The sequence below is a fragment of the Calliphora vicina genome, chromosome 1, assembly GCF_958450345.1.
Source record: "Calliphora vicina chromosome 1, idCalVici1.1, whole genome shotgun sequence".
Taxonomy (NCBI): domain Eukaryota; kingdom Metazoa; phylum Arthropoda; class Insecta; order Diptera; family Calliphoridae; genus Calliphora; species Calliphora vicina.
The window spans coordinates 101,787,237-101,806,301 of NC_088780.1; the positions used below are offsets into that span (position 1 = coordinate 101,787,237).

Sequence of the window (19,065 nt, forward strand, 5' to 3'; positions counted from 1 at the left end):
TATCTATATATTCCAGCAAGATTCATCTGCCCATCTTCCCCCATTTCCAAGAAATTTAGAATCAGCCTCCCAAGAAATTTAAATTTCCTAAAAATTTAAATTTCTCTATCAGAACTCGCACTGTTAAAGGTTATGACCACGGACCATTTTAGACCAACACCCTATCTATATATTCCAGCAAGATTCATCTGCCCATCTTCTCCCATTTCCAAGAAATTTAGATTCATCCTCCCAAGAAATTTTAAATTTCCTAAAAATTTAAATTTCTCTATCAGAACTCGCACTGTTAAAGGTCATGACCACGGACCATGATAGACAAACATGCTATCTATATATTCCTGCAAGATTCATCTGCCCATCTTCTCTTATTTCAAAGAAATTTAGATTCATCCTCCCAAGAAATTTTAAATTTTCGAAAAATTTAAATTTCTCTATCAGAACTCGCACTGTTAAAGGTTATGACCACGGACCATTTTAGACCAACACCCTATCTAAATATTCCAGCAAGATTCATCTGCCCATCTTCTCCCATTTCCAAGAAATTTACATTCATCCTCCAAAAAAAAAAAAAAATTTCCTAAAAATTTAAATTTCTCTATCAGAACTCGCACTGTTAAAGGCTATGACCAATGACCATGATAGACAAACATCCTAGCTAAATATTCCAGCAAGATTCATCTGCCCATCTTCTCCCATTTCCAAGAAATTTACATTCATCCTCCAAAAAAAAAAAATAAAATTTCCTAAAAATTTAAATTTCTCTATCAGAACTCGCACTGTTAAAGGTTATGACCACGGACCATTATAGACAAACATCCTATCTATATATTCCAGCAAGATTCATCTGCCCATCTTCTCCCATTTCCAAGAAATTTAGATTCATCCTCCCAAGAAATTTAAATTTCCTAAAAATTTAAATTTCTCTATCAGAACTCGCACTGTTAAAGGTTATGACCACGGACCATTTTAGACCAACACCCTATCTATATATTCCAGCAAGATTCATCTGCCCATCTTCTCCCATTTCCAAGAAATTTAGATTCATCCTCCCAAGAAATTTTAAATTTCCTAAAAATTTAAATTTCTCTATCAGAACTCGCACTGTAAAAGGTCATGACCACGGACCATGATAGACAAACATGCTATCTATATATTCCTGCAAGATTCATCTGCCCATCTTCTCTTATTTCCAAGAAATTTAGATTCATCCTCCCAAGAAATTTTAAATTTTCGAAAAATTTAAATTTCTCTATCAGAACTCGCACTGTTAAAGGTTATGACCACGGACCATTTTAGACCAACACCCTATCTAAATATTCCAGCAAGATTCATCTGCCCATCTTCTCCCATTTCCATGAAATTTACATTCATCCTCCAAAAAAAAAAATAAAATTTCCTAAAAATTTAAATTTCGCTATCAGAACTCGCACTGTTAAAGGCTATGACCAATGACCATGATAGACAAACATCCTAGCTAAATATTCCAGCAAGATTCATCTGCCCATCTTCTCCCATTTCCAAGAAATTTACATTCATCCTCCAAAAAAAAAAATAAAATTTCCTAAAAATTTAAATTTCTCTATCAGAACTCGCACTGTTAAAGGTTATGACCACGGACCATTATAGACAAACATCCTATCTATATATTCCAGCAAGATTCATCTGCCCATCTTCTCCCATTTCCAAGAAATTTAGATTCATCCTCCCAAGAAATTTTAAATTTTCGATAAATTTAAATTTCTCTATCAGAACTCGCACTGTTAAAGGTCATGACCACGGACCATGATAGACAAACATCCTATCTATATATTCCTGCAAGATTCATCTGCCCATCTTCTCCCATTTCCAAGAAATTTAGAATCATCCTCCCAAGAAATTTAAATTTCCTAAAAATTTAAATTTCTCTATCAGAACTCGCACTGTTAAAGGTTATGACCACGGACCATTTTAGACCAACACCCTATCTATATATTCCAGCAAGATTCATCTGCCCATCTTCTCCCATTTCCAAGAAATTTAGATTCATCCTCCCAAGAAATTTTAAATTTCCTAAAAATTTAAATTTCTCTATCAGAACTCGCACTGTTAAAGGTTATGACCACGGACCATGATAGACAAACATGCTATCTATATATTCCAGCAAGATTCATCTGCCCATCTTCTCCCATTTCCAAGAAATTTAGAATCATCCACCCAAGAAATTTAAATTTCCTAAAAATTTAAATTTCTCTATCAGAACTCGCACTGTTAAAGGTTATGACCACGGACCATTTTAGACCAACACCCTATCTAAATATTCCAGCAAGATTCATCTGCCCATCTTCTCCCATTTCCAAGAAATTTAGATTCATCTTCCCAAGAAATTTTAAATTTCCTAAAAATTAAAATTTCTCTATTAGAACTCGCACTGTTAAAGGTTATGACCACGGACCATTTTAGACCAACACCCTATCTATATATTCCAGCAAGATTCATCTGCCCATCTTCTCCCATTTCCAAGAAATTTCGATTCATCCTCCCAAGAAATTTTAAATTTTCGAAAAATTTAAATTTCTCTATCAGAACTCGCACTGTTAAAGGTTATGACCAATGACCATGATAGACAAACATCCTAGCTAAATATTCCAGCAAGATTCATCTGCCCATCTTCTCCCATTTTCAAGAAATTTAGATTCATCTTCCAAAAAAAAAAAAAAAAAATTCCTAAAAATTTAAATTTCTCTATCAGAACTCTCACTGTTAAAGGTTATGACCACGGATCATGATAGACCAACACCCTATCTATATATTCCAGCAAGATTCATCTGCCCATCTTCTCCCATTTCCAAGAAATTTCGATTCATCCTCCCAAGAAATTTTAAATTTTCGAAAAATTTAAATTTCTCTATCAGAACTCGCACTGTTAAAGGTTATGACCAATGACCATGATAGACAAACATCCTAGCTAAATATTCCAGCAAGATTCATCTGCCCATCTTCTCCCATTTTCAAGAAATTTAGATTCATCTTCCAAAAAAAAAAAAAAAATTTCCTAAAAATTAAAATTTCTCTATTAGAACTCGCACTGTTAAAGGTTATGACCACGGACCATTTTAGACCAACACCCTATCTATATATTTCAGCAAGATTCATCTGCCCATCTTCTCCCATTTCCAAGAAATTTCGATTCATCCTCCCAAGAAATTTTAAATTTTCGAAAAATTTAAATTTCTCTATCAGAACTCGCACTGTTAAAGGTTATGACCAATGACCATGATAGACAAACATCCTAGCTAAATATTCCAGCAAGATTCATCTGCCCATCTTCTCCCATTTTCAAGAAATTTAGATTCATCTTCCAAAAAAAAAAAAAAAAATTCCTAAAAATTTAAATTTCTCTATCAGAACTCTCACTGTTAAAGGTTATGACCACGGATCATGATAGACCAACACCCTATCTATATATTCCAGCAAGATTCATCTGCCCATCTTCTCCCATTTCCAAGAAATTTCGATTCATCCTCCCAAGAAATTTTAAATTTTCGAAAAATTTAAATTTCTCTATCAGAACTCGCACTGTTAAAGGTTATGACCAATGACCATGATAGACAAACATCCTAGCTAAATATTCCAGCAAGATTCATCTGCCCATCTTCTCCCATTTTCAAGAAATTTAGATTCATCTTCCAAAAAAAAAAAAAAAATTTCCTAAAAATTAAAATTTCTCTATTAGAACTCGCACTGTTAAAGGTTATGACCACGGACCATTTTAGACCAACACCCTATCTATATATTCCAGCAAGATTCATCTGCCCATCTTCTCCCATTTCCAAGAAATTTCGATTCATCCTCCCAAGAAATTTTAAATTTTCGAAAAATTTAAATTTCTCTATCAGAACTCGCACTGTTAAAGGTTATGACCAATGACCATGATAGACAAACATCCTAGCTAAATATTCCAGCAAGATTCATCTGCCCATCTTCTCCCATTTTCAAGAAATTTAGATTCATCTTCCAAAAAAAAAAAAAAAAATTCCTAAAAATTTAAATTTCTCTATCAGAACTCTCACTGTTAAAGGTTATGACCACGGATCATGATAGACCAACACCCTATCTAAATATTCCAGCAAGATTCGTCTGCCCATCTTCTCCCATTTCCAAGAAATTTAGAATCATCCTCCCAAGAAATTTAAATTTCCTAAAAATTTAAATTTCTCTATCAGAACTCGCACTGTTAAAGGTTATGACCACGGACCATTTTAGACCAACACCCTATCTATATATTCCAGCAAGATTCATCTGCCCATCTTCTCCCATTTCCAAGAAATTTAGATTCATCCTCCCAAGAAATTTTAAATTTCCTAAAAATTTAAATTTCTCTATCAGAACTCGCACTGTTAAAGGTTATGACCACGGACCATGATAGACAAACATGCTATCTATATATTCCAGCAAGATTCATCTGCCCATCTTCTCCCATTTCCAAGAAATTTAGAATCATCCACCCAAGAAATTTAAATTTCCTAAAAATTTAAATTTCTCTATCAGAACTCGCACTGTTAAAGGTTATGACCACGGACCATTTTAGACCAACACCCTATCTAAATATTCCAGCAAGATTCATCTGCCCATCTTCTCCCATTTCCAAGAAATTTAGATTCATCTTCCCAAGAAATTTTAAATTTCCTAAAAATTAAAATTTCTCTATTAGAACTCGCACTGTTAAAGGTTATGACCACGGACCATTTTAGACCAACACCCTATCTATATATTCCAGCAAGATTCATCTGCCCATCTTCTCCCATTTCCAAGAAATTTCGATTCATCCTCCCAAGAAATTTTAAATTTTCGAAAAATTTAAATTTCTCTATCAGAACTCGCACTGTTAAAGGTTATGACCAATGACCATGATAGACAAACATCCTAGCTAAATATTCCAGCAAGATTCATCTGCCCATCTTCTCCCATTTTCAAGAAATTTAGATTCATCTTCCAAAAAAAAAAATTTTTTTTCGGAAAATTTAAATTTCTCTATCAGAACTCACACAGCTAAAAGTTATGACCACGGATCATGATAGACCAACACCCTATCTAAATATTCCAGCAAGATTCATCCGCCCATCTTCTCCCATTTCCAAGAAATTTAGATTCATCCTCTCAAGAGATTTAAATTTCCGAAAAATTTAAATTTCTCTATCAGAACTCGCACTGTTGAATGTTATGACCATGGACCATTATAGACCAACACCTTACCTAAATATTCCAGAGAGATTCATCTGCCCATCTTCTCCCATTTCCAAGAAATTTAGATTCATCCTCCCAAGAAATTTAAATTTCCTAAAAATTTAAATTTCTCTATCAGAACTCGCACTGTTAAAGGTTATGACCACGGATCATAATAGACCAACACCCTTCCTAAATATTCCAGCAAGATTCATCCGCCCATCTTCTCCCAATTTCCAGGAATTTAGATTCATCCATCCATTATAAGTAAATTTTAAAAATTCCGAAAAAATGTAAAAATATGTTTGACATTTATGATTTGACTTAGTTTTTGGAAAAAGCGGGAGATGAGTTCCCGTTTCCAACGTGAGTGGTCCATTTGGTCCAACCGTGTGATTATTATTCCATTTTGAATACACCTACCTTGATTTCCAATGTTTAACAGTGCTATGTTAGCCTTTAAACAGAACTCTGTTAACTCAACTGGTTTGTGTCTAGGGTTATAAATTTCGAAATTTAACTTCACACACATACATTCAGATGCTTTCTATTTTTTCAGTTTGTTTTTATTTTCTTATATTTTTCATAACATAAACAATAGTTTCAAATTATTTGTTAAGTTAGCTGAAAGATTTAAAAAAAAAACATTTCTTTTACTATAATGTATAGAGGCCGTTGTTGTTGTTTATCTAATTCATTTACATTTCGATTTATTGTCATTATTGTGGGGTTTCCACTATAACATCTATGTTAAACATATACTACATACAACATTTCAAGAGTATTTTTTCATACAATAGCTTTGATCCATCTATTTGAATTGATTTTATTTCAAAGATATTTTTCTTTTCTTTTACTTTACTTTATTATGTTAATTTGCCCCATAAAACGTTTTATATATACGCTATTTTCTATGCAACAACAATAATAAAACTTTCAATTTCTTTTATAAAATTGAGAAAAAAAAAACTTTTCAATTTAAATGTTTTGTGGTTTTTGTCATTCAGATCTAAAGATGAAGTTCAAATCTATGCAGTTATTTTAATTTTGTACTTTTTTGCGTTTCATTTAAAATTTTATAAAATGAGAATTGAACAAAACAAAAAACACAAAACTTATTTAAATTTAAATGTTTAAATTCGACTATGTACACATTTTTATTGACCGTTGCATGACTTTGGCTCTTGGCATTCTTTTTTGTATTGAAACTTTTCAGCTATTTCGTACAAATTTAGAAATTCTTGAAATTGTTTCGGGTTAAACGAATAGTATTTTCAGATAAAAAGCCGGCCGTTAGATTGTTTGTGCATTATATGTAGTGTCTGTGGCTGATGTTAAATTTAAGTTTTCTTTTTTTTTTGTTTATCGTGGCAAAAAGGCGTTTTAATTTGGCATTTATTTATTTTTTTTTTATAAAACACTTACAGTTTAATTAAAATTCTATTAATACATTTATTTAATTTAATGAAATCTTAGCAAATATTTTCGTAAAACTGTTGTCAGCACTTGAACAATAACAAAACTTTGGCATGTTGATTGATAACGGTGAATTTGGAATGTAAACAAAGATGTTTACTTTTATAAGTGGTGCCAAGTTTAAGTATGTGTGTTGAGCAAGAATAATAAAGCGAAAGATAATAATATAAAAAAAATGTAAGTGGAATTCATAACATTCCCACGACAGGCGCCTCTACGCACGGGATTGTGCCGAGTTCACACTGCCAATGCCTGCAATCAATTATGCGACAACAACAAAAATAATATTTCATAATTTTGTAAGGATAATCATTATAAATACGCCCGGCGAGGTAAGTATAATTCCATTTGTATATCTAATACCCTCGAGCGACTTATAGGTCTACATCTGAGGAGCATGATAGATTTGACTAGTCAAAAGGCTCCTCGGGAGAGTTACCGACGGATCTGAGTTGGATATAGGCAAAGAAACAGTTGTCTTCAGAGTGCCGATTGATACTGATGGAAAATTTAAAACATAAGAAATTCAGTCGAAGAACTTTCAGAAATCGTGTGCAGAGTAGATTATTAGCATTATGTTGATAGTGGGACGATTTTCTCGTTTTAAAATAGCAAAATATATAAGCACAACTGCTGGCTAGCCGACAAATTTGCATGAGCCGCGCCGCCGCCCAAACTCTTTAGTCAACGCAGTCAGAATTTGATTGTATTTTAACCATGGGCTCGTCAACAAACAAAATTATCGAATTTGGAACGATGCCAATCCAGGGCCAACCAGAAATCGGCGTTTTTGTCTGCTTATATCGACTAAAATTAAGTAGCCGTTTATGTCAACTAAATCGTTTCAAATGAAGGTGCCTACATTTTATTAGTATGTACTAGTAGATATTACCCAATACAGTTTGTGGTGAAAAAATTAAAAAATTAAGCCTCTGTTGATTAGTTTTATTTTCACAGCAACTTTTTAATAAAATTTCTTATTTATTTTACAAGAATAAATTAAAATCTTAAATAAATTGAAACTTGTTTATATTTAAATAAAAAATCATCGAAAGTTTCCACAATTATACAATTTAACATTAATAAAAAAACACTAAATTGTCAACATTGCTCTACAAAACGCAGAAATAACGGTATCTCAGCATGTAAACAGAAATATGACATTTCAAAAGAGCTGCCAATTAAAATATGTTTCAAAAAATCTTCAATTAATCAATAATGCTCCAGTTTAACATAATTTCTTTTAATAAAAAGTTAACTATATTTGATAAATAGGTTTTTTTACCAAATAAAAATAAATAAGCCGATTTAAAATTTAAAATTTACACCTAAAATCTTTCAAATTATTTGTAAACAGTAAAAAATATATATAAATACTTTCATATACCTATTACAAAACGGAAATTTCATAACACACTCATAATAACGTCATCCTCAGAAACATACTCTGACAAAAGAAAAATGTTAAAGATTGGCATGCAAGAAAAACGAATTCATAACAAAGATTTATGTGTATTAAATGGATGAAAATATTAAAATGAAACCAATGGGCAGGCATCATAAGCGATGAATATTTCTTTTTACATAAATTATGAACATGATGATGATCATGATGGTGTAAAGAAAACGTTACCACAGAAAAATCAAAACTGTTGATGAAAATGTGGATTGTGTACGTAGGCGACCCCATCTCTTTTATAACAGAGACCCAAAAGTAAAGAGCAGCCCATTTTTCTTTATATATTTTATTTAAAACAAAGCACCAGCTCTTACAACTTGAACTGAACTTTTTTTTTAAAAAAAGTCTATAGACATTATTATGGCACTTTGATTTTGCCTGCTATTATGGCTGTTATTATTACAAGCAACGTCAACACTTGATAACCAAGCAGCAAGATTGCCACCATTAAATGGTCCAAGTTTTAAATTTTGTTGTGATTTCTGTTTGGGATTGCTGCTAGCTTCCGCGTTGCCAGTTTTGATTTAACAAAAAATTTATGCGTTCATCATTTTGAGTTTCTTTTTTGTGTTAAATTTATTTAAACACTTCATTAAATTATTGAAAATATTTTTTCATATTGTTTGGTAATAATGTGTGTGAATTTCTTAAAAAAAAGAAGAAAAAAAATTGAGAATGTTACAACATTTTGTATGATTTATGGCATCATTTTTAATAAGTAGCATTTAGGCAGTTATGTATAAGTGAAGATTTGTTTGATGTTTTAGATTATGGTGTTTTCAATATAAATTAAAGTGAAATCTTTAAAAAAGCTTTTGAAAAATTATGTGAATTTAATGTAATTTCTTTTGGTTTTGTGTTGTGTTAAGATTTTTTTAATATTTCATTAGGTTTTGGGTAATTTAAATTTCTTTAAGCTTAGTTTAAACTAAGAAATTGTAAATATGTATTTTTTAATGAAATCCTCAAACTGCACAAATTCAAACAATTGAAATACTATAGATATTTAATATCAAATTTAATTCTCAAAACTTTCTCAAACTTAAACACTTAGCATTCAACTTTTATTACTAGAAAAAAATTTCTATTTCGTCGCACATAGAAAATAGATTGGAGATTCTACAAAAACACACCTCTATTATTATCGTTGAAATCGAATTTCCGAATACCCCAAATTACTTACACACATGATTGGTACATAAAAATGATGGGTATAGTAATGGTTCAAAAAAAGGGTTTCACCAAACCTTTGTTTCATCAAAAATAGTTTTCCAAATTTATGTTATAGTGAAATTTAATGAAGCTATTGAAGGAATTGCTGTATATAGACCGAATATAGCACACTTTTAATCAAATAATTGTCCAATGTTTGTCATTCTCAAATTGATAACAATCAGCTGAAATTTAACGAACCCCCACAGGATAAAATAAAAGAAAAATTAGTTTCTAATATTATCAAAATCATTTTGTAAGATTTAAGATCTAAATTTCTTAAAATATTACGTTTTGAAGAATTTTCATAGATTAGCTTAGGTTCTCCGAATTAGAACCAAAAGTTCAAAGAACTTAATTCCTAATTTAATTTTCAAAATCAATCATTAATTTATTGGCTTAATTCCTTTCAGAAATTATTTAAGTTTTATTTAAGCTTAAGATTTTTGAAATAAGCATAAGACAATTATGTTCAAATCATTTTCTAAATTATTAAAAATAAAACTAAAATTGAATGAAGAACAAATATTTTAATTAAATTTGTATTATAGGTATTTGAATGTACAAAAGTTTAGTCATTCAAAGGTTGAATCAGTTTTTTTATGAATTAATTCAACGGAGAATTAAAAATAATTAAATAAATGACTTTGAATAAATTTAAAGAATCAGTTTTTTCGTATGGATTTATAAAGCTGGCATATTTTATTTTGTGAATTAAGCTCAAATCGAATGAATTTATTCGAAGCTCAAAAAAAATAAATTTTCCTCTAACTCTTTTTTGAACAAAATTTATTTTTTACAAATATTAAACTTTATAATAACGGACGGATTAAGCTTTTATTTTTCAGCAAATTCTACAATTCAAACTTTTTCACTTAAACATAAACCTAATAAGAAAACTTCTGAAATCCGTAACACAATTTGAAAAAAAGAAATGTAAAATTCATGTGTAAAAATTAAAATAATCTACATACAAGTTATAAAAATAAAAATAAATTGTTGTACAATTTTCTAGTGGTGTTTTTTTTTTCTTCTCTTACACGAGCTATTTTTAAATATCCGGAACACAGATGTAATGTTGTAAAACAACAACAAAACTGCCAAACAAACAAGACAGAAGACAAATGAAAGCAACATGAAGAAGGTGTAGAGGAGGGAAACTAAGCTGAAACATTGAAAAATACAATAACTTTGGCGGTACTGAAGAAGACGAAGCAAGAATGGATGGATACATGATAAAAACTAAATCAACAATGAATGATATAGAATGAATAGCTAAAAGAGGTGGTTGATTTAATAGAAAATTTTTGCATTAGAAATTAAGTTTATAAAAATAGCAAAAACTATGTGTAGTATGTATGTATTTCCTAATCACACAACAAACATCTCTAGATAAAGAAACTAGAAAAATGATAATGAAAATCGCTCTAAAAATACATTGTTTGTATATACAGTTGTATATTTCTAACAAACCTAACAACAACAAAAAACGGTACATTTGCAACATCAAAAAACAACAACAACAAGAAAAAAATCATGATTATCAACATCAACATTATTATTATCATTCACTGATGCATCACACTGTAATGAATTTTTGTTGTTATTGTTTGCATACAAATGACTGACTGACTGACTGACTGCATGTTGGTGTGTATGTATCAATATACAAGAATGAAGGTGGAAAAAATAGCCAACACCAGAGGAAGAGAGAGAGAAAAAAAGAAAAACAACATAGAGAAAAAAAATGCAATAAGAAAATACAAAACATAAGGAAAATGTAACAAAATACAAACGAGCAGTAAAAAATGTTGTACCAAAAAATTTTATATAAAACAACTTAAAAATATAATTTATTTACTTTTTCCTTCAGTTTTTGTTATTAATCCATTAAATCCTGGTAAATTGTATAGTTTTGTATCCACTAGAAGGGCTTTGTTTTTATTTATGTTGGTATTTGAAATTCTTTTTAACAAATTCTTTATGTATTAATATTTGTGTTTAGCACTTTTTATACACGTCTGCTTTTTTTTCTATGGGTAAAGAAAATTTATTTTTTTTCCCCGTATGTATTTCACTGTATAATTATTTTCATTAGATATATTTTTGTATATGCTTATTTGTTTTAATTATTATATTTGTTTTAGCACTGTAATTTTTATGTTTATTTTAGCATTTCTGTAAATATTTTTGCGTTTACGTTTGTGTTAATATAAAATGCAAAGCAAAAAAAAAAACGACACTATACCGCTTTTAAAGTTTTTCAGACAAACATAACGAACGACGGCGCGTAGATGACTGAAAATTCCAATTGTCTGGCAAAAATATTTTCCAAAAGAAATATCCAAGAATTGGTAGCACAAAAGAGAATGTCAAAAAAGTTAAATGGTAATGCCAAGTAGTAAGGGAAAAGTGTTACCAAGTTGATGAGGTTTTTAGTTAACCCTTTCTGATAGCACATAAATATAATATTTTTCTAAATTTTCAATACAAAAATATTAAAATTAACAGGAAATCCTATAGACTACATATATTTGCCACACAGGATCCTTTTGGTCAAACAATTTTGTAGTTTTGCTTAAAAATTTTAAATTCGCTTTGGTTTGTCTTTTATCGAGGATCAAAGTTCAAATTTTATATAAGAATCAATTACAATCGCGCATTTGTACATAACTGTTTAACCGCTAATCCAATTTTTGCAATATTGGTGCCATAGAAATACTTAATTACCAAAGTTTTAATATATTTTCCTAATATATTCCATTTTCTACAGATTTTCCTCAATTATAAACCATTTTATAGTTATTAAAACATAAAATCAAAGTGGCACCATGAGGTGTTCTCGAGATATTAAACATGTAAATATTTCCTAATATTTCGAAGAATAATCAAAAAAACCAAAAATATTTTTAGCCAAAATTAGTTTTATAAATCGTAGGGACTTAAATTTCTAAGTATGTATATTACCAAAAAGCTATGTTATTTTAAAATGCATATCCCTTAATTGTTGAAATTATTATTTTAATACCTAATAGTCCAATCTATGTCAAAAATATAAATTAATACAATGTTCCCTAAAAATATACTTTATTTTGCATGTCTATCTAGATTTTGACTTCAGATTAAGCATTATTCCACTTAAACGAATTTTTAATTTAAAAGTGCGCCAAAAGTGAGTAAACACCAGTGATTTTTTTGAAAATTTAGTTTTCAATTTGTATACTATGCCTTTTTCAAACATAACGGCAGTAAGATATCAAAAGTTAATTTCTGATGTTTTTAAAATATGTCTCTATCTAATGTTTTTCAAACTTTTTCTATAATATTTAATTACACAAATATTACAACATTCATATATTATTTACATACTGAAAGGAAAATAATGTTGCATCGGGTAAAGCATATTATTCATTAGTTCAATAGTGTTGAACAAATTTCTCTCATCTAACTATTTATTTTTTAAAGAATATTTTAAAAAAAATTATGAAAATCTTCAATATCAAAGGATATATTAAATTAAAAATACAATTTACAAAAACTTTTACTGTTCTATAGATAATTTGGAATTATGAGAATATAAAATTTGATTTTAATAATTGAGTTTATTGAAGTATTCAGAATAAAAATGGTAAAAATAATACCAACTGTGTTAGCTTATTTTAAATAGAGCTGGGAATTAATTAAATCAATTTGAGCTTTATTAATAAAAACCTTAATTCGAAATTAGGAAATATGGCAGACTTCATACAACCTTTGAATGATTTAGTTTTTGTTAGTTCAAATCTAATACAAATTTGAATGATTTTTGTTGTTGAAATTGATTATATACAAATGAATTATCAAAGGTGATTTAATTTAAAGTACAATTAAATTAAAGCTATTTATGAACTAATTCATATTGAATTCATTAACGAAATGGTCAATAGATTAAATTGATTTTGATTTCGAAAATGGAATTAAGAATTAATTCTTTCAAACCTTTTTGATCATTTAAGTCAGATCGAACTTACAGTTAACTCTAAGCTATTGTAACAGAAGTGTGCCTAAATATCGTTGCCGCTAAAATACCTTTACCGAAATAGTCCAAATTATCGTTACCGTTACCATTTAACCGTTTCGAATCGGTAACTTACCTTGATATCTCGGCAATTTAAGCTGTTTTAGTTATCTGAGAGCATTCTGTGAATACATTTTTTTGTAAACAATAGAGTCATGGCTTCAATAGCATGTGTAGTCGTCTATTTTTTAATAATAAAATAAAAATTTAGTTTATTTTAACAACATTAGATAATTATTTTAAACACTTTTTATTTCTTTTAATTAAATCTACTTCTTTTTAATGTATTTCATATATTTCTTGGCATTGAAATTATCTTCCACTTCTTCCATAATCTTAACCTTCTTGCGTGGTTTACGAGCTTCTAGGCGGGCTTTACGTTCAGCTTCAGTTAACGTACTTAAGTCCAAAGGTAACTGCAAAGAAACATTTAAGAAATTAGAAATATATTTTTAAGAATTTACAACATTTGAAATTGAGGAAATAAATAAAATAAAAATATAACAATTGTACATGCTGCAAACTAAACTTTAGTTTATGAGCGCCACTCCGAAACGTTACCAAATTTTTCCATATTTATGGCTTTTATTTAAAGTATTAATATAAAGTATTATCGAAAACTAAACTACATACCAGGAGTTTAAATACCAGAAGAAATTATTTTATCCGAAGCCTGTGTTCGAGTTTAATGAATGCTGTAGGATGGCAGACTAGAAAAGTTGTTTATTTCAAAACTATTAGGTCCAAATGTGTTAATAAGTTGGCATGTTTTATATGATATAAATTTTGCAATCCTATGACAAACTTCATAGGCTCATAACTCAGAAAATATGGAAATTTGTTTTCCAAAATCACCTGCCTCCCACTATTTCAAGGTTATTTTTTTTTATTTTCCTTGGTACCCATAAACTAAATTTGTTCCAACTAATCAAGCAAATCTTTATAAACCTAAATTATTTCCAATACGGTTTACCTTTATAATTTTCCTGGGTTCTCCATAGCGTATATTAATAGTTGCTCCGTCTGGTAGAACCACAACTGTGGGATATTGGCGTGCATAAATGGAACGATGTAATCTTGTGACTGCGGCCGAAGATGAAGAAATTTGTCTAAGTTGTTGTTGGACAACTGGTGTTATATGTTTCAGCAACATGTTTAATTTATAAAATATAAATTATAACAAATTTAATAGAAAATAATTAAATTACTGTGAACAAATCACAATGCTTATGAAATAAACTACACAATACAGCAGAAAGTTGAAAAGGAAATGTCAAAAATTGGCAATAAGAACAGCTGTTAACAAATAACGAATAATAACAATAATAAGTAGTGCCAAGTTTTTGAAAAAACTAAGTAAATATCACATTTTTTCAAACTATAACTAATAATTTTAAATAAATTACACAAAAATGTATTATTTATCGAACGTAATTAATTAATTTCTGATTTTATTTAACTTTTTATGCAGTTTTTATAATACTCATAAACTTAAAAATACATCTCTGCCAACAGTTGTCACTCGTTACGTTTTTTTGCTCTTTTCTAACTCGTTACTATTTGACAGTAAATAAGTTGTCATTTGTAGGTCTCTGACAAGTTGTGAGTGCAATTTTCTTCTTTGGTAATATAATTTCTGTGTTTTTTACAAATTAAATTGTATAATTATTAAAAAAAATACTTAAATTCGTAAGAATTACTTTTTATTAAATAGTAACCAATAAAATATATCAAAAAGTATTCAAATATTCTATAAACTAAAGAGTTTTCAGGCGGCGAAAAAAAGTTTCATGTTTCGTTAAGCCTTGTGCCAAATTACATAATTCCATATTCTAAATATCTTTAACAAAAATGGATTATTTTTATATTTCTGAGAGTTAACATGATTGAGAAAAGTTTTAAGATAACTAATTTTTATTTAGTTTAGTTTATTTTGCACTGCAAGAATTGCAAATTGATTTTTCCTAAACTATTACATAACCTCAATTATTAATTCTAATAATTTTTTTTGTTCAAATTTTTCTTAGCTCTTGAAATCATAAAAAATGGCAGCACGTCGCGTTGCACAATCCTCCATTAACTGGTCTGCTTTGGCCGAACGTGTGCCACCCAACCAAAAGGCCAACTTCGCCGCCTTCAAATCCAGATCGGATGTTTACATGCGCGCTGTCATGGCCAACCCAGAAAATCCACCAAAGATCGACTGGGCTCACTACAAGAAATTGGTACCAATTGCCGGTTTAGTCGACAATTTCCAAAAGCAATACGATGCCGTTAAGGTTCCCTACCCAGCCGATAACGTCAGCTCCCAGGTTGATGCTCAAGCTAAGGAAACCAAATCTGAAATCGATAACTTCAAGAAGAGCTCTGATGCCCGCATTGCTCAATTGCAAAAGGAAATCGATCATTTGAAATCGTTGTTGCCATTCGACCAAATGACCATGGAAGATTACCGCGATTCATTCCCCGATATGGCTTTGGATCCCGTCAATCGTCCCTCTTTCTGGCCTCACACTCCTGAAGAGCAAGTCGGCTATGTATCCAAGGAAATGGAAGCTGCTCGTGCTGCTCATGATCACTAAAGAGCTGAGTTTTTTAGCTGGTGGAAATTTGGGTGTAGATTTTAAGTTGTTTTGTAACTCTAAATTTATAAAATCTAAGAGTTCTAAACTAATTCTGTAATTGTAATGCGAATTATTTAACAAATTACACAGTTTATGAATCGATAATTAATTAAACATCATTAATAAAGAAAACATTCTTCGGAAAATCTATAATCAATGTTATATTATTTATTAAAGTTGTAAAGATTGTTATATATAGCTACTTATATTAGTTTTCAGTCCATAATTTTTATACCCTACACCACCACAGTGGGGAGGGTATATTGGGTTAGTGTTGATGTTTGTAATGTGCAAAAATATTGTCCTAACACCCACCTTAAAGTATACCAATCTGCTCAGGATTAAGCGATGTCCATCCGTCCGTCCATGTAAACCTTTTAATCAAACTACAGGTCGCAATTTTAAAGATAATTCGACAAATTTACTTTTATATTGTCTAAAAGACTAACCCTATTGAATTTGTTTAGAACCGGTCCATTATTTTTCCTATCTTAATTATAAAATCATCCCAACAAATTTTGCGACGATCGGTCCATAATTAGTCATAGCTCCCATATAAGGTCCACTTACGAAAATCACTTCATCGTGCATAGATATTTTAAAAATGTTGGTACCTATTAAGATTCAATACAAATAAGTTTCATATAAAAATAAACTGTTTACAATCATATACTTTGTGTAGGCTATCATATAGTCGGGCTTGCCCGATTATTTTTTCTTACTTGATTGTTTTTAATAACGGATGCTGTATTCATTTTATGGTCGCCAATATTTACAATCTTATTTCGGAGTTATTAAAGAAAACAGTTTTATGCGATGTCGGTGTTCGACATACCAGGAATTCAAATATCCTTATGTTTGGGTCTCAGTTTTTCAGTTCTAGATCCGAATTTAATGAAAGGATTGGCTTATTAAAATATTCATAATCAAATTGTAGTCAAAAAAGTTCTTATAACCATGACTTATAACATTAAACGCTCTTCAAATTATAACGTAGTCATATTTTTAAAAAACAATCAGGGAGCAGCAGGTCTTCCTGTCATTGATAGGGAACAAATCGAGATCCCCGCAACAGTTTATATTTTTATGATTTTTTTTCTCTTAATATTCATATTTTATGTATTGCGGGCCTTCGGCTGGGCGAAGGGACTTTAAACTCTGAGGTGTATCGATTACCGGCTTCGCTAAAATCACTTTTTCTGTATATCAAAATTTTCTGAAGTACTGTCATATACCTAAATTCAAAAAGGAATTTTCGGTTCACAATGTTAATAAACAGTTCCATATTATATATCATATTAAAGGTATTTTGAAGCACTATTCAATGATACCCATAATGATCAGATTATTTTCCCAATACATTAGAAATTTACTATTATACACATCTGCTCAAAATAATAGATACACCTAATTGGAAAAAATTTAAATGGCGGTAACATTTAAAATTTCCTCGCAAGCGTTAAGAATACATCATATTATTAAAATTTCTATCTGGCAATGTCATGTCAGTCAAAAATCTGGCAACTATTTGCTTTCATGTTGATTTTTAAAAACGAATTTATTTGAATTACAAAAAATTATTTACTCATAAAAATAGATACACATCAGTAATTTGTAATTTGTTTATATACAATTTTTTTTTTGTGCAATTTTTTGTTCCTATTTACGGGAAACAGTAAGTATAATTTAAATTTTAGCAACAATTTTATAAAAAATAGGACTCTTTTGAAGAAAATGGGACGAAATCATCATTGTACCGAAGATGAGAAAAAAATTGTTCAAACGATTAGAAATCAAGGAAAATCATTACGGGAAATAGCAAAAGCATAGGAAGATCTTTACATTTTGTCCAAAATGCTTTATCTAAAAAACAAAAAAGAGAAACTCGCGGTAGACCAAAGAAAACCAGTCCAGAAACAGATAGGCGGATCGTCCTTATAGTTAAAAAAGACCCTTTCATATCATCGAAAGCTATTTCTGCGGAGCTATGTAACGAAATCAGTCCACAAACAGTTCGTTGTCGTCTTTTACAAGCTAAATTGCCGGGAAGAATTGCCAGAAAAGTGCCACTAATGCGCCAAAAAAATATCAAGACAAGATTAGAATTTGCTAAAGAGCACTTACAATGGTCCGGGTGTGAAGGCGAAAAAAAATGGAGAAATATTTTATGGAGCGACGAAACAAAAATAAATTTGTTTGGAAACGACTGCCAAAGAAATGTACGCCGACCAAAAGGAAAATAATTCCACGTTAAATTTACAAAAAAGACGGTAAAACATGGCGGGGGAAACATAATGGTTTGGGGTTGCTTTTCATGGAATGGTGTTGGTCCGATATTCCGAATAGAAGATACCATGAATGCTAGGGGGTATAGAGACATATTGGAAAACGTAATGCTTCCATATGCATCGGAAAATATGCCATTAATATGGACATTCCAGCAGGACAACGACCCAAAACATAGTTCAAGATTAGTTAAAAACTGGTTCTTGGAGAATAACGTACCTGTTTTAAGCTGGCCCAGCCAATCCCCTGATTTAAACCCAATAGAAAACTTGTGGAGTGAATTAAAGATAAGGCTTTCGAAGGAAGTTTTCAAAAATAAAGACGATTTATGGGAGAAAACGCAAAAAATATGGTACGAGATTCCATTGGAGAAGTGTCAGAACTTGATATCCAGTATGCCCAGAAGAGTGGAGAAAGTTTTACAAAACAAAGGTGGATATACTGGATACTAGCTTTACTTTAATAATAAACTAATTTTTTTAAGATAAAATTTATTAGCTTTTGTTTAATAAGAATTTTTAAAAATGTATCTATTATTATGAGCACCAAATTTTTCGAAATTTAAGAAATTTAATTTACTTTATAATATTTATTATTAATTATGAAATATTTTGTTTTTGTTTTTTACTCTCCTTTTAACTATAAATAAAAATCGACTGAATTTTTTTTATAATTTTACAATATACCATTATTTTTTTTCGTTTTTAAAAAATAAATTTTGGTGTATCTATTATTTTGAGCAGATGTGT

The 19,065-nt window shown here is 29.9% G+C and overlaps 3 protein-coding genes across 5 annotated transcripts in view; 1 reads left to right on the plus strand and 2 right to left on the minus strand.

Moving 5' to 3' along the window:
• cdi (center divider) overlaps positions 1-11,642 on the minus strand; it is a 313,904-nt gene extending 302,262 nt beyond the window's left edge. The window contains exon 1 of the mRNA XM_065515254.1: positions 11,211-11,642. The gene's annotated coding sequence lies outside the window, so the exon portion shown is untranslated. The remainder of the gene's footprint in view (positions 1-11,210) is intronic.
• Positions 11,643-13,640: 1,998 nt separating this feature from the next.
• Positions 13,641-14,666, minus strand: mRpL55 (mitochondrial ribosomal protein L55). Its single transcript, XM_065502977.1, has 2 exons — positions 14,380-14,666; positions 13,641-13,822 (listed from the first exon to the last, which is right to left on the minus strand). The coding sequence occupies exons 1-2, from the start codon at positions 14,557-14,559 to the stop codon at positions 13,676-13,678; spliced, it is 327 nt and encodes a 108-aa protein (XP_065359049.1). The 5' UTR covers positions 14,560-14,666; the 3' UTR covers positions 13,641-13,675.
• A 287-nt stretch (positions 14,667-14,953) lies between these two features.
• Positions 14,954-16,183, plus strand: ATPsynD (ATP synthase, subunit D). 3 transcript variants are annotated; one of them, XM_065515256.1, is made up of 2 exons: positions 14,954-15,008; positions 15,434-16,183. In XM_065515256.1, the coding sequence occupies exon 2, from the start codon at positions 15,452-15,454 to the stop codon at positions 15,986-15,988; it is 537 nt and encodes a 178-aa protein (XP_065371328.1). In that variant the 5' UTR covers positions 14,954-15,008; positions 15,434-15,451; the 3' UTR covers positions 15,989-16,183. The 3 variants fall into 3 exon arrangements, with proteins under 3 accessions (XP_065371328.1, XP_065371327.1, XP_065371329.1); XM_065515255.1 differs by having other exon boundaries at positions 14,965-15,030; XM_065515257.1 differs by lacking the exon at positions 14,954-15,008 and adding an exon at positions 15,078-15,095.
• Positions 16,184-19,065: the final 2,882 nt, after the last annotated feature.

Excerpts from the sequence above, each read along its gene's own strand:
- ATPsynD (XM_065515256.1), top strand. The coding sequence starts at position 15,452 with ATGGCAGCACGTCGCGTTGCACAATCCTCCATTAACTGGTCTGCTTTG.
- mRpL55 (XM_065502977.1), bottom strand. The coding sequence starts at position 14,559 with ATGTTGCTGAAACATATAACACCAGTTGTCCAACAACAACTTAGACAA. Across the intron at positions 13,823-14,379 it reads AACCCAGGAAAATTATAAAG|TTACCTTTGGACTTAAGTAC; the intron begins GTAAACCGTATT and ends GTTTCTTTGCAG.